This window comes from Cervus elaphus, chromosome 12 (assembly GCF_910594005.1).
Source record: "Cervus elaphus chromosome 12, mCerEla1.1, whole genome shotgun sequence".
Taxonomy (NCBI): Eukaryota; Metazoa; Chordata; class Mammalia; order Artiodactyla; family Cervidae; genus Cervus; species Cervus elaphus.
In genome coordinates this window covers 30117799-30134308 of record NC_057826.1, presented here as the reverse complement: position 1 = coordinate 30134308, position 16510 = coordinate 30117799, and the positions used below count along the sequence as shown (strand labels likewise).

The 16510-nt window shown below is 41.4% G+C and overlaps 1 protein-coding gene across 1 annotated transcript in view; it reads right to left on the bottom strand.

The window, feature by feature from the left end:
* The window catches only part of RTN1 (reticulon 1), a 242343-nt gene that overhangs the window by 105144 nt on the left and 120689 nt on the right, over window positions 1-16510 (bottom strand). The window contains exon 2 of the mRNA XM_043920790.1: window positions 9725-10498. Within this exon, the coding sequence (XP_043776725.1) occupies window positions 9725-10498 (774 nt within the window). The remainder of the gene's footprint in view (window positions 1-9724; window positions 10499-16510) is intronic.

Below are 16510 nucleotides of genomic sequence, written 5' to 3'. Positions count from 1 at the left end.
AAAAAGTAAAGGGGTCAGGAGGACTGTGACAGGGTGGGGATGAGTTTGTAATTTTAAATAGGGTTGTCAAGATAGATTTTATTGAGAAGGTAACCTATATTCAACACTTCAGAAGGTGAGCAAGTGATTCATGAAGATAAACAGAGGAAAAGCATGCCAAGCAGTGGGAACAGATAGTACAAAGGTCTGGAGGTGGGAGCTGCAATGATCTAGGTATCAAAAGGAGGCAGTCTTGTCTGGGGCAAAGTGAGTAAGGGGGTAGGAAAATAGGTAAATAGGAAAAGAGGTAAAATGCATTCAGGGAAGTGGGGTCATCATGTAGGATCTCATCAGGCTTTTATCCTGAGTGAAATGAGAAGCCATTGGAGGATTTTGAGTAGAGAAGTGATATGATTTATATGTTTTTTTTTTTTCAGTAACTTAAAACAAGAACCTCATTATCTCATGCACAGTTTATGTGTAAAAAGATTTACTGCATGATCCTTAACTCTATTTTTATAGAAGTTAGTTCCTTAGTAAGTTGTGCACATGTGATTTCAAACAGCAAAAAAGTGTAAAAGTTACATTAAATTTGCAATGATAGGGTGGAAGGAGGAGGAAGAAGATAGGAAGTAGAGGCCAGTGTGAATGAAGGAACAGCCTGTACCTCCAGAGCACTATCAGTAGCAGCAGCATCACAGCTCCACTTGTTGAGCATTTTCTGGGTTACAGGCACTTCACATATGGGGCTTAGAGTCTAGTGGCAATAGGTAAAGTGACTTGTCCAAGATCACGGTACTGGTTTTTCTATCTTTGCCTCCTTGGACTTATTCCCATCTTTCTCTGCCCTGTTCTCTGTTCCAAGAGGCTGACCTACATAGAAGGTATTACCTGGAATTCCTTCCTCTCTGATTTCTGGTTATCTTCAGCCAATAGCAAAACAGCCTCTTCTCTTCCACAGAAGAGGTGGAAGGAGGCAAATGTTGGGGTATTTATACCTCTTGCTGTTTCTGAAGCTCCAAGCTTTGGGAATGCTCTTCCTTCCCCTTCCCGCTTTGGGTCCGGGGTACAATAGATCCTTAATGTCGCCAGTCCTTGGGTGCTTTACCATTTTTTGTTGGTTCTTTTAACTATCTTTAAATGTCTTTACATTTGTAAATAGCCATTTCTTTAAACCCTCTTCAGTTACAACTTTTGAGTGTGTCGCTTTTGTTTCCTGCAGGGCCCTGAATGATATAGCCACATGGTGAGAAATGACTTGCCTTAAATTTGGACTCAAGTCTTTTTTTTTTTTTTTTTTCCTTTTATTTTATTTTATTTTATTCTTTGAATCAGCCATGGATTTACATGTATTCCCAATCCCGATCCCCACTCCCACCTCCCTCTCCACCCGATTCCTCTGGGTCTTCCCAGTGCACCAGGCCCGAGCACTTGTCTCATGCATCCCACCTGGGCTGGTGATCTGTTTCACCATAGATAGTATACATGCTGTTCTTTTGAAATATCCCACCCTCACATTCTCCCACAGAGTTCAAAAGTCTGTTCTGTATTTCTGTGTCTCTTTTTCTGTTTTGCATATAGGGTTATCGTTATTACCTTTCTAAATTCCATATATATGTGTTAGTATGCTGTAATGTTCTTTATCTTTCTGGCTTACTTCACTCTGTATAATGGGCTCCAGCTTCATCCATCTCATTAGGACTGGTTCAAATGAATTCTTTTTAATGGCTGAGTAATATTCCATGGTGTATATGTACCACAGCTTCCTTATCCATTCATCTGCTGATGGGCATCTAGGTTGCTTCCATGTCCTGGCTATTATAAACAGTGCTGCGATGAACATTGGGGTGCACGTGTCTCTTTCAGATCTGGTTTCCTCAGTGTGTATGCCCAGAAGTGGGATTGCTGGGTCATATGGCAGTTCTATTTCCAGTTTTTTAAGAAATCTCCACACTGTTTTCCATAGCGGCTGTACTAGTTTGCATTCCCACCAACAGTGTAAAAGGGTTGCCTTTTCTCCACACCCTCTCCAGCATTTATTGCTTGTAGACTTTTGGATAGCAGCCATCCTGACTGGTGTGTAATGGTACCTCATTGTGGTTTTGATTTGCATTTCTTTTATCTTTGACAAAGGAGGCAAGGATATACATTGGAAAAAAGACAACCTCTTTAACAAGTGGTGCTGGGAAAACTGGTCAACCACTTGTAAAAGAATGAAACTAGAACACTTTCTAACACCATACACAAAAATAAACTCAAAATGGATTAAAGATCTAAATGTAAGACCAGAAACTATAAAACTCCTAGAGGAGAACATAGGCAAAACACTCTCCGACATAAATCACAGCAAGATCCTCTATGACCCACCTCCCAGAATATTGGAAATAAAAGCAAAAATAAACAAATGGGACCTAATGAAACTTAAAAGCTTTTGCACTACAAAGGAAACTATAAGTAAGGTGAAAAGACAGCCCTCAGATTGGGAGAAAATAATAGCAAATGAAGCAACAGACAAAGGATTAATCTCAAAAATATACAAGCAACTCCTGCAGCTCAATTCCAGAAAAATAAATGACCCAATCAAAAAATGGGCCAAAGAACTAAACAGACATTTCTCCAAAGAAGACATACAGATGGACTCAAGTCTTTATGTTTCATGCATTTCTCACTATATCAGGCCACATCTGTTCAAAAAGTGGGTGGGGGCCTGAGATAGGACAAACTGTATTTCAGAAAATGAGAAGAAGAGGAAAAATAAGCTAGATAACCACATGCAAAAGAATGAAGCTGAAACCCTACCTCATGTCATATTAAAAATTACCTCTACGTGGATTCAATCTAAATGTAAGAACTAAAATCAGAAACTTTAGAAGAAAACACAGAAGTGAATCTTCATGACCTTTGATTAGATAGTGGTTTCTTAGACATGACATCAAAAACATAAGCAACAAAATAAAAATATACAAATTGGAATTCATAAATATTAGACATTTTTGTGCTTTAGAGGAAAACATCAAGAAAGTGGAAAGACAATCCATAGAATGGGTAAAAATTTTACAAATCATATACCTATAAGGGACTTATATCTAGAATCTATTAAAAATTATTATAATTCAATTATAAAAAGACAACCCAGTTAAATATAGGCAAATAATTTGAATAGCAATTACTCCAAAGAGTATTTACACATGACAGAAAAGCATACGGAAATGTGCTCAACATCATAATTCACCAGAGAAGTACAAATCGAAACCAATGAGTTACCACTTTGTACCCACTAGGATTCCTAGAATCAAAAAGTCAGAGAGTAGTTAAGTGTTGAAAAAGATGTGGAGAAACTGGAACACTCAGCCACTGCTGGTGTGAATGTAAAATGATACAGTTGCTTTGGAAACTAGTCTGGCAGTTCCTCAACTAGAGTTTCCATATAAATCAGAAATTCCACTCATAAGTAGAGAATTGAAAACCTATGTCCACTCAAAAACTTATACACTGTGTTCATAACAGCATTATGTGTAACAGTCAAAAAAGTGAAACAACCCACATCATATCCCCAGTACCAGGTACAGTGCCTGGCACACAGGATGTACTCAACAAGCAGAGCTCATGTGAGAATTAGCTCAAGTCGTTAAAACAATGGTTCTTTTTTTTTCCTAAGGGTGACTTTTGGTCCTTTGGTCTTGCTTTATGTTTTTTTAATTAATTTACTTATCTGACTGCATCAGGTCTTTGCAGCATCCAGGCTTAGTTGTGGCACTGGCTCAGTAGTACAGTGTATGGGCTTAGTGGCCTCACAGTATGTGGGATCTTAGTTCCCTGACTAGGGATTAAACATGTCCCCTGGATTGGAAGGCAGATTTTTAACTACTGGACGGCTGGGGAAGTCCCAGAACAGTGGTGAAACTGTTTCTGGGTTGTGTAAACATAAATCTGATCCTGCCGCTCTTCCCTTCCTTCTCCTCACTGATTTTGAGTGGGGTGTGGCTCAAAACTGCCCTCAGAAACTTTGACTTAGTAGAAGTTGAGTCTTGATGGGGCCCAGGCATCAGTGTTTTATATCTCCAAAGGTGATTCTAAAGATCACATACAGTTAGGGTTGACAGATTTAGCAAATAAAGATACAGGATACTTAGTTAACTAGGACGGTTTGATAAACAATGAACTTTTTTTTAGCATAAGTATGTCCTAGGAAATATTGATATTTTTATCTGGCAACCCTATCTCCAGCTGAAAACTACTACGTTAGAGCATTCAGAAAAGAAGGCTTGAGGATGTTGGTTTATTTACTCAAAGGTAAAAATGGTAGGGGCTTCCCTAGTGGCTCAGACAGTAAAGAATTTGCCTGCAATGCAGGAGACCCGGGTTCGATCCCTGGGTCAGGAAGATCCCCTGGAGAGGGGAATGGCTACCCACTCCAGGATTCTTACCTGGAGAATTCCATGAACAGATGAGCCTGGCAGGGCTACAGCCCATGGGGTCACAAAGATTTGGACACAACTGAGTGACTAACGCCCAAGGATGGTACCAGTGGAGTGTGGGAGGAAAAGGTCTGGTAAGTTTCATGTTGGGCAAGTAAAAGTACTATTTTAAAAAAAAATCATCTTTCTTATGAGTGAAATGGGACTCAGTAGATATTGTAGACATTACCCTCCATTCTAAAAGTGAACTAAAAGTTTAACAAAGTGCTAGGAGAAATCAGGGGAAATTTTAGAACAAAACAGAGGTTTTCCTACCCTTGTTAAAAACTTACGGGTTTATGTCAAGACTGACACTGGGCTTCCCAGGTGGTACTAGCAGTAAAGAACTGCCTGCCACACAGAGATTTAAGAGATGTGGGTTCGATTCCTGGGTCAGGAAAATTCCCTAGAGGAGGCCATGGCAACCCACTCCAGTATTCTTGCCTGGAGAATCCCATGGACAGAGGAGCCTGGCGGGCTACAGTCCATTGGATTGCAAAGTCAGACACAGCTTAGCACAGCACAAGACTGACACAGCAAAGCTAGAGAGTCATTGATAATTAAATAGAATATAGAAACTGAAGGTTAGAACCCCCTAGCATGGGAAGGTATGTTTGCTGCTGCTACTAATCATGCTGCTTTAATTTAGAAGGAAAAAAAAGGAAGGTGAATATGGGCCAGTCTATCAAGTCACAGATGCCAGTGTCCAATCATGAGCAGTGCTGACATCCAGCCCTCCCCTTTGTTCCCATCTCATTCTCCACTTGTCATCCAGAAGGATCTTTTAGAAACACAGATCTGATCCTGCCACTCTTCCCTTCCTTCTCCCCACTGCAACCACATTGACTTTCCAGCTGCTGCTAGAACACTTAGGACATTCTCTGGGCCTCTGCACTGGCGTCAGCTCAGCCTGGCACCACTTCCTTGTGTCCACACGGCTTGTTCCCTCACCCCATTCAGGTCTCTGCCGAAAACCACTGGCAAGGAAGAGCATTTCCTCATGACTGCCCCCATCACTCTCTTACACTCTACCTTGCTTTATCATTCTTCATAACCATTATAACAACCTGATAGTATATCATCTATTTATTTGTATGTAAGTCTTGTCAATTAAAATGCAAACTCCAGGCATGCAGGAATCTTATGTTTCACCACTATATCCACAGCAGCGATTAAGCAATGCTTGACATGAAGTAAATGGTCATTGCATGTTTGTTAAGTGAAACAATGAATGAATGGCATTCCTTCCCAGATTAAAATTATTCAATGGTTTCCCAATGCCTTTGGAACAAAACTCAAATTCTTTGCTCTTGCATGCGAAGCCTTTAATGTTCTAGGCCCTGTCTACTTCTCCAATTCTGTTCTGTCTCATACTTCTCCCTTGCTCCTTTGTATCATCTTTCAGTTCCCAAATAATAGAGCCTTGAGGCCTGTGCATTAGTTGACCTCTAAACCTGGGGTCCCTGTTAATCCCTCTCTGAATTGTGGTCTTCTTCTCATTCAGATTTCAGATCATAGATTACAGATCTCAGGTCACAGAGGCCATCCTTGACCTTCTCATACCCAACATTCTATCACTGCTGCTACTAATCATGCTGCTTTAATTTAGAAGGAAAAAAAAGGAAGGTGAATATGGGCCAGTCTATCAAGTCACAGATGCCAGTGTCCAACCATGAGCAGTGCTGACATCCAGCCCTCCCCTTTGTTCCCATCTCATTCTCCACTTGTCATCCAGAAGGATCTTTTAGAAACACAGATCTGATCCTGCCACTCTTCCCTTCCTTCTCCCCACTGCAACCACATTGACAGTGTTCACATTCCATGAAATTACACTATTTATTTATGTGCTTCCTTTTACTGACGTCTCTCACTAGCAATAAGCTCCATGAGGGCAGGGACTTTATACACCTTGTTTGCTGCAATGTGTCTGGTGTCTAGCACATGTCTGACATATAGAAGTGACTCAATAAGCATTTTGAATAAAAGAATAAACTTGCAAAGTGGGTAGGAGAATCACAGACCTCATCAATGCAAGGAAATAAATAGCAACAGTAGTTTTCAAAGAGTTTGAATTGATTTACTTTGTATTGCTATTTCTTCTTAAGGGACATGGGTGGTTTTATCATAGCCTCTTGATTATTGATTATCTTTTCTGAAGATAACACCTCAAAGAACATCCATGACAACCATAATATACTTCTAGGTATTTGGGTCAGGAACAGCATGCTGCTGACAGATCAATGTTCTGGTGCCTCAGGGCACTTACTGTATTTTCCTAAAACATTTCGCTTGTATTCATGACTGATCTTTACTTAGAAGACACTTCCAATATTTGAGCTGTAAGAATTACCTCCATACCTCAGGGTATGTTATTTAATATGGTGAAAATAATTAAGTACATTGAAGAAAACTGCAAAATGGAATAATGTATTGGAATTGAAGAAAGTATATTAGACTCCTTGATTAAGATTAAGGGTTTGTAGTTAAAACTTTTCTAAATTATAACTTCTCCTGATTCATAATTCACATAATTAGAATTATTCCCTAGAGTTTGTTGATAATTTCCATATTTATTAAACAGTGATAAACTGAATTCCTTTTGTTTAGGATGATTGCCTTTTCCTCAGTTTCTATGTAGGAATATATGTAATTCTTGGTGTTTGTCTTACCAGTTAGCACTGGAAATGGCAGAGAGAATTGAGATCCAAGAGATGAAATAAAGCCCAAATCCTCCAGTGTCTATGGGCATAGGGTCTCATAGTACGAGGGGCTCACAAGATGAGAAGGGGGTTAAGGTAACCTCTTGGCTCAGCTGGTAAAGAATCCGCCTGCAATGCAGGAGACCTGGGTTCGATCCATGGGGTGGGAAAATCCCCTGGAGAAGGGAAAGGCTACCCACTCCAGCATTCGGGCCTGGAGAATTCCACGGACTGTATAGTCCAAGGAGTTGCAAAGAGTTGGACGTGACTGAGAGACTTTCACTTTCATTTTGGGATAAAAAGAATAAGAAAAGCCTCAATGACAAGCTGACTTCTCCTATCTCTTTTGTTAATTTTATTCTTATGTGTTGTCATATGACTCAGGTGTTATGGTGTGGGGGGGTGCGTGGAGAGGGGAACTGACCATCAGAGACAATTGTGTAATGGGACAAGGGACTTTCTCTTTCTGGAATAAACCTTACTTAGATGTTTACTTGGAGTAATTGCAGAGAAAACCACTGTCTTATCCCATGCTGTCAAACGGGCACCAACAGATCATAAAACTCCAAGATCATGAGAGCCAAATCTGATTTTGTCTTCTCTTCAAGATGTTCCAGAACTCCAATGAGTCATGACAACCGAAGAAAAAAATATCCCTCATAATTAATGAACCTTATATCAAGTCTTAGGACTTCCTAGGTGGTTCAGTGGTAAAGAATCCACCTGCCAATGCAGGGGATGTAAGAGACACTGGTTTAATCCCTGGGTTGGGAAGATTCCCTGGAGGAGGGCATGGCAACCCACTCCAGTATTCTTGCCTGGAGAATCCCACGGACAGAGGAGCTTGGTGGGCTACAGTCCACAGGGTCGCACGGAGTTGGACATGACTTAAGCGACTTCGCATGCACACATGCACACATCAAGTCTTTATCACCAGCTTCATAAACTGTAATTTTCACATATGCGTGTGGCCATGTAAATAGACCTGAAGGACCGGGGGCATTTCACCCTTCCCAAAGACTGGCCAAAGTTCTTCCGTACTGATCACCAGACATACCTAGAGCTCTGAAACACAGCTGATAATGTAGTCATCTTCAGAGTGTCAGTATCTTTATGTCATGAGATAACATTAATAGAAGGGTTTTACCTGCGTGGCCAGAAGCATCACAAGGAGGCTTTGAGACTCAGATATGTTCCTACCTCCTGTTGTCAGCTGGGATAAGTCACACTGGAATGTGACTATTTCCCTGGTCATCTGTCCCACTGGAAGGCAGAGACTGATTTTTGTTTGCTTTTCAACTCCAGCATCACCAGTGCTTATTCGAGTGCCTGACTAAAAGAAAGTGTGTAGAAAGTATGTGTTGAGCAAATGAATGAATTTGAAAATCAGAAACTGGGTGCAGAGAATCTTTAAGAGTTTACAGTTGAATGAGTCTGAGGTAAGGTCAGGGGAAGAGAGGAATGGATACCAAAATCTTTAGGGAAACAAGACAGGAGGGACCTCCATTAAATACCTGCTCTGTTCTAACACTTGAACTGACTGCTTCATCAAGATTTAGAGCAATCACTCTTTAATCAAAAGGGTTTAGATCTGTTTTAAGAGTTCAATACAAGCTCTTTCACCTGAGGTTCTGAAGATTACTTTTTGTAAATAAAAGAGGTTTGTAAATCACTGTGGGGTAGGGTCAGAATTCCAGCCATTTGAGGTAGGGGGAAATTCAAGATCTCTTCCAGTCTTCATCCTAATGCCCCTGAGCATTCAAGAGCAGAGGAGACATAAAAGCTCCACTCCTACCACCTGCAAAGGGGTGGCATGGGGTTGGGGGGGGAAACTCTGGCTACCACTCTGGACTTCCACTCAGGTCTGGGAGGTCCCCTTTGTGCTTGAGAAGATGTACTGATGTGGTCTAACAACACTCTGCCTTGAGTCAGAGTAGAAGGTTCAAGCTGTAGAAGATCATAGCCTAGTGAATTCTGAACTATTAAAAATTATAACCAAATAGAATCGTTGGTTTAAAAAATAAAATTGTAAGCAGAACTTCAATAAACTGAAAAGATGAAAAGGACAGTGTTGAGATTGAAGGGGGAAGGGAGGAGTACCCTTTGTTTAGGTTTCTTCTCACTGTCCATCCCTGCCAGACCCTAACATCTACCCTATCACCCTTCACTGTACAGACTTGGAGTTGGAGCCAAGAATGTAAAATGTCCAAGGTGGTCCAATTGGTCTGAAGAGAACAGCTAAGACGCCCAGGGGTCAGGGAAAAGAGCTAACCTAGAACCTGGCAGCACCTCCCTCCCTACTCTGAACAGCAGAACTACAGGAGGGTTTTAATGTCGCCAGCATGTCATTTTTACTTCTCCCCTCGAAGAAAGAAAGAAATAATTTATAAAGCAAATCTGATAGGACTTTTTAAAAAAAAAACCCAGATGTCAACCTTTGTACAATGGGCACAAGACTGGAAAAGTTACCTGTTAATTAAATCAGTTAAAATGAGATTGAAGTATTTTGAATGCAAATCTTCAGTCTTTAAAGTTCATATTTCCACACACTGGGTTTTCCCAAGGCAGGGACCCCCCTCATTTCCTCACCTGTTCCAGAAGACGGAGGAGTGACAGATCCTGGGCTGTCGTCTTCAGGCTCTGAGACGGTGACCGTGGGGACTGTGTCAGGACTCGGTTTCAGGCAGATATCTTGCTTCTCAGGGGTCTTCTCTGGGGTAGCGGTTTCAATAGAAGGCTCGATTTCAGTCAGCGTGATCTTGACAGGGGCGGCAATCAGAGGGGCACTGCGCTGTTCTTCAGAGATATCATCTACATATGGCGCAAATGTTGATTCTTCAAATAAATGGTCCTTGAGGATTTTCCCCTCCACAGGAACTGGTTTCTCAGCCTCACGGGTCTCTTCAGGCCTTACTGAGATTTCAGTGTCCTTATTCTTAAAGTCCAAGTCTTTCTCTTCCAACTTGGGGTGACATTGCTCCTGATATTTCACCTCCTCTGGCCTAGTTATGTCAATGTATTTATAGGCTTCTGCTTTCATCTGGTCCAGGGGGTCTGCTAAGATCTTGTTCACTTCAGCGGACTCTGCTGGAGTCATTTCTATTCCAGAATCAGAACTAAATAAGCCACGAGGCTCTGTCCCAGGCACATCTGGTAAGGAGGATCCGGGGGAACGCAACTCCTCAGGGCTCTCTGAAGCAGTGATGTGGCCGTTTTCTTTCTGAAGAATTCCAGTGAAATATGTAGCATCCTCCCGAGGTGGGTAATAGATGTCAGAAATCAGAGATGTATAACACACTCCTTCCCCATCCTTTGCCACTGTTGAAAAGGTATGATCTGTGGCCCTGGAGACATCTGATGCACCTGTGAATCAACACAGCAGTAGAGAGTGAGGGGGTGCCTGGCTTCATGTCTCCACCTGCCTAACCCACCACCCACCCTGGCCTGTGCAGGCACAGCACCCTATCTCCTCAAGACCGCAGAGTTCCCTCAGACCACTCTCGTGTTGTTTTTCCTTGTCTCCAGGATAGCCCCCAGCACTGGCATTTTTCTGGCAGCAGACTGCATGAGCTGCCACATCCAGAGAAGTTGGAGACAGACCCCAGAGAACTAGTAAGTTGATTCTCAAAATCTACTACTTTAATATGCAGTGATTGGTTCTTACTTGGCATTAGTCAACAGAACCCATCTTTGTGTCTAAAGCACTACTGACTCTTTAAACAGATGTGGAAATATAAGTTAATTCAGGTTTGTAAATATAACAATAGGATATTCCACTGGGGAGAAGGGCTGCTCAGTGAGCTTGGAGAAGGCTCAAGAACTGTCTGGTCCAGTCCTTTCATTCAGGGACTCCTGCTCTACCTGGATTGATGCCATCTCTTCTCTTGTTAAAGGTACTCAGAGAAAGAAACTCCTAGTTTTCTGGTGGCCTTCTCCCAAAGTGGTATCACTTTAACAGAGTGCTTCCCTTCTTCTCCGGTTTTCCCCTCGTTTTGTTTTTCTCCTCAGCTACCCACCAATAACTGAGGTTATTTGCCTTCCAGTATGTTCAAAATGCCCCACTGAGAATTTCTCGGTTCTACTGGGGGTACCAAGGGCAAAGAAAAAGTTTCCAAGTTGAGTCTACAGAATGTTTTCACCTGGCCTTCATTTTATTTATAAACCAGTCAAAATACTCACTCATAGCAAGGAGAAGAAAGAAACGCTTTACTATTTTTCTGTGCTGTGAAATACTGTCAGAGGGGAAGAAAGCAACATTTATTGAGAACTTGTCACTTAAGTGACAAGTAGGATTTTACCTGATTCTTTAATGTTCTAAATTAAGCCCCACACTCTCAAGAGATCACACATACACACACATTCAACCCTTAAGACATACTTAAAGAATATTACAGATTAGGGCACCAACTCATAAAAGCAGTAACAGTAACTATGAGTAGTAACAGTAGTAGTAATATTGGTAACTAATACTTGCTATGTGTCAGACAGTGCCAAGCTTTCATTACTATTGACTCATTTAGTCATCAGAGCAACCCTAGAGGATAGGTACTATAATTAGCCTCATTTTGCAGATGAGGAAACGGAGGAACAGTAGGGCTGAATGACACACCGAAGCCCACAGAGGCTGGCAGTGGCCGAGCCAGGGTTCAAACCCAAGCAGTCTAGAAGTCAGAAAACCTCCCCTAGCCCCCTCTGTACTTCCTTAAATGTTTGTGAAGTTTTTCCTTTTTAAGTAATTTTGAATCAGTTCTATTACAAGTACACTTAGCAATTTTCTTTTCCAAGCTATCTTCTTGGTTATATGAGCACGGTTAGTCTAAGGGAAATGGAAAAGCACAGAGCCTCTTTGCTTCCAGCACTCTCCTGCCTCAATACCACTGCAAGAGCAGCTTTCTTTTCTTGCAGTTCTCTTAATCCAGGTACCTATGTACCTAAACCCTTCACTGCTGAGTCTTCACTCAAACGTCACCTTCTTAAGGAAGGCAGATTTGACCACTTTGTCTCAGGGTGCAACTCCCCTACACACCCAGCAGCCCTGTCCCTCCCTACTTTTCTCTTTATTTTTCCTTAACACTTGTCTCTTCCTAATAAATCACATAATTACCTTATATGTTCATTACTTATTTAATGATTGTCCCCCCTCTTTTGCTAGATATATTCCACGAGGGCAGGAATCTTTGACCATTTTGTTCACTAAGGTAGCCCAAAATCTAGAACAGGTCCTGGCACATAGTAGGTACTTAATAAATATTTGAAAAATTAAAGAAAGTATCTTTAAAGTTTAGAATAAAGCATAAATAACAGAATGTGAGAAGACATGTGGGAACATTCCCCTACATTGCTAACGACATTCACTTTATTCAACAAGTAGCCTAATTTTGTGAGCAACAGACCAGTTTAAATCTGTTCATTTCAGATAGTCTTCTAGATATACTTCCTTCACCCCTGCTTTTCCAGTTAGATAAAAACAAACTCAATAACAAAAGGAATGGTAATAATGACGAGAATTATTCCCTACCACACACATAGAACACTAAAGAAAAAGCTATTAAATTTAAATCTATGTGTGCACACACACACCTTTATCCTAAAGGATATTTAAAGCTTCTTTTGTGATATGGGCTCAGCCTATATGTAGACTTGGATCAGCCTTGTCTAACTCAATGAAACTGAGCCATGCTATCTATGTAGGGCCACCCAAGACAGCCAGGTCATGGCAGAGAGTTCTGACAAAACGTGATCTACTGGAGAAGGGAGTGGCAAAACACGTCAGCATTTTTGCCTTGAGAAGGCAAGATGAGGAAGTGGTTTGCCTTCTCAAGGCAAGAAAACTGAAGTGGTTTGCCATTCCCTTCTCCAGTGGACCATGTATTGTCAGAACTCTGTCCATATAGTCAAAGCTATGGTTTTTCCAGTAGTCATGTATGAATGGGAGAGTTGGACCATAAAGAAAGCTGAGCACCGAAAAATTGATGCTTTTGAACTGTGGTATTGGAGAAAACTCTTGAGAGTCCCCTGGACTGAAAGGAGATCAAACCAGTCAATCCTAAAGGAAATCAGTCCTGAATATTCATTGGAAGGACTGATGCTGAAGCTGAAACTCCAATACTTTGGCCACCTGATGCGAAGAACTGACCCACTGGAAAAGACTCTGATGCTGGGAAAGATTGAGGGCAGGAGGAGAAGGGGATGACAGAGGATGAGATGGTTGGATGGCATCACCAACTCAATGGATATGAGTTTAAGAAAGCTCCAGGAGTTGGTGATGGGATTGGGAGGCCTGGCGTGCTGCAGTCCATGTGGTTGCAAACAGTCAGACATGACTGAGCGACTGAACTGAACTGAACTGATAATGTAGACCACATTAGAGGCAGGGAAATCAATTCTCAGCTATTTCACAGCAGACATTTGGATCCTGAGATTCTCTACCACAATTACCTGGAAAGCTTCCATGTGTTAATAAGCAATTGTTCACCAGAAAGTAAGGAGGGGTTTGCTGCTAGATGTAAATAGTCTGGATGTGTGGGGAAGTGGGGAGAAGATACTCTCCAGGGGAAGACACAGTAGATAGCTTCCAGGGCTGTCAAAGTCATTACCATCCAACTCTCCATCAGTACTTCTATTGCAGGGGCTACCACATGGCTTCTGACCCTTACCACCCGTATCTGGCATGTTACACAGCCCTCTAGCCTACTGTCTTCTGCCACCAGTCATCACACTAAACACAACTTTCACCTGTTTAGCAACTGGCCCCAGGGCTCTGCTTTGCCTCACTGGATAATCCTTGAACTCTGCACCCTGTCATTTGAGACGATGTGAATGCCACCTGGCCTCACAGCTCTGTCTCCACTATTCTACCCTCCACTCTAGGCATACAAAGCCCTTCACTATCTCACGCTCATTCTACCAGCCTTTTTAGCCCTGTCTTACACTCTCCAATTCAAACGCTGAGCTCTGGTTAATACAGACTACCCATGACTTCTCCAACACCTAATATTTACAATCTATCTCCACATCCAAATATCCACCTTTTAACCTCAAGCCATGGGCTTCCTTGGTGGCTCAGTCAGTAAAGACTCTGCCTGCAATGCAGGAGTATCCCCTGGAGAAAGGAATGCCTACCCACTCCAGTATTCTTGTCTGGGAAATCCCATGGACAGAGGTGCATGGGGTTGCAAGAGTCAAACATGACTTAGCTACTAAACCATCACCAAAATGAGTTTGCCAACCACATCTGTCAAGACCTGACCCCTTCCTAATGTTCTCCCTTTCATTTTCCATAGCACTTAATTATACTGCTTGTGTCATATGTCCAATACATGACTTTGATATGTCTATGGTATCGCCTGCTAACCTGTCAGCTCCTAGAGTTTGAGACTCATGTTCTTGTACAATATATTGTTCATAGTAGGCACCCCAAAAAATGAATAAATGAATGGACCAATTAATCAATCAATCAATGAGTAGACGTTCTATGCAACTACTCAGATCAAACTAAGACTAATTGATGAGAAGTTACAAAGAGGATGTTTTAAATCTCTTATGTGAAAGAACTGTCTAGAATTCAAGTTATCCAACAATGGGCTGGAGCTGAATTTCGGGAACAAGACTATTATGATCTCAGTGGCAGGCAGATGGAAAGAGGCCCAGCATCCATCTAGGCAGGAACCAGCATTTGATGGAAAGTTGGATAGGACAACAGCAGAAGACTCTTCCAACTGTCTATGATTTTTATATTAACTGGCTTCACCATAGTGGGACACAACTTCCTTTATTTCTTCTTTACCTGTATAGCAGAATCAATATAATTTTCCTAAAGGTGATGCCACAGAGAAAAGGGGCTTCCCAGATATATAGTAATAATTGAGGGGATAAACTCTGGATCACATCAACATTACTAGAGAGACTATAAATAGAATCCATAATTGGGAAGAACTCCTACTCCTGAAATCCTCATCTTACTAGCTTCCTCTTGCCCAGAAAACCCAGCATAAAATTGAAAGGATGTCACATTCTACAAATACTACCAAATAGAGGAAGAGGGACAAAATCATTTGTGTAAATCACACATTTTAAATGGGACCGTGTCAAAACCCTCATAAAATCAACAAATAATCTAAATACTTTGAATATGGTCATGTCCTACCTCTTGTCCTATTTAAATTGAGCTAAATATCCTAAAAGATTCTCAAGGTTCAAAGAATTTGAAAGTGTGTATACATTACATAGGGCCTATTAGATAGAACTCTAGAAAATACAAAGTCCTTCTAGACAGTAAATTATGTGAAAGCAGAGTCCTGAGGGATCCTTGGAACTGGGAAGCAAAGCTGAGCCTCAAGGCTCAGGAAAGCCAATTAATCCTTGTCAGCGCTTCCTGCAGAGCTGGCAGCTGTGTGGACTGAGGCTGAGAGCACAAGCCAGTTGCCCCAGGCAGGAACCAATATTGTTACATTGTTAGATACAAATCCACTAAATAAAAAGGCTTTCCTTGTCTAGACTAGAAATTACTACTTTTCTTTATATAACCAGGGATTCCTGGGAACATCTGACTTCCTCATTCTCTGGGTGTTTCCTTGGCCATCTAGAAATCTGATTTGCATGAAGGCAGATGCACATATACAGTTAAGGTGTAGACATACACATGCTCCTTCAGGAGGTGGCTGGACAGCAGTGCACAGCAAATTTAAAATGGGATTGATTTTCAAATTTCCATCTTACAAGTAATTTTTTAGGAAAGTACTTATAATAAAAGTTGAAGGATCCCAAGTCACTATCTCTAGTCAAAAGCTAAGTGGAAGAAAGCATGAAAATAAGCTAAATTAGCTGCCATAAAATTGTATGTGCTGATAAAATCAGGCTTTTGAATACACATGTCCTAGATCAAAAACACTAATCATGAGCTAGATAAATTCAGTAGTCTCCTAAATGGTGGGTGTTTTATTTTATTTTTTAAATTTATCTAGCAATACTAAGGAATAATGACTTAGTATTTGACTTTTCTCAAGGAAACTTTCAATCCACAAATCCTCATTCTTGACTGACTCATTCTCACCGAATCAAGCTCATTCAATTGCTAGCCTACAGCATAGGTTTGTTTCCTGACTTTACTAGTATCAGCTGTGAGACTCTGGGTAAGGTAGCCTCTCTAAGCCTTGTTTGGGGCTTCCCTGGTAACTCAGCTGGTAAACAATTCGCCTGCAATGGGGGAGACCTGGGTTCAAGCCCTAGGTTTGGGGAAATCCCCTGGAGAAGGGACCGGCTACACACTCGAGTATTCTGGCCTGGAGAATTCCATGGAGCCTTGTTTATTCAGTTTTAAAATGGGGCAAAATAGTTCCCATGTTACTGGGCTGTTACAGGGATTAAATGAGATAA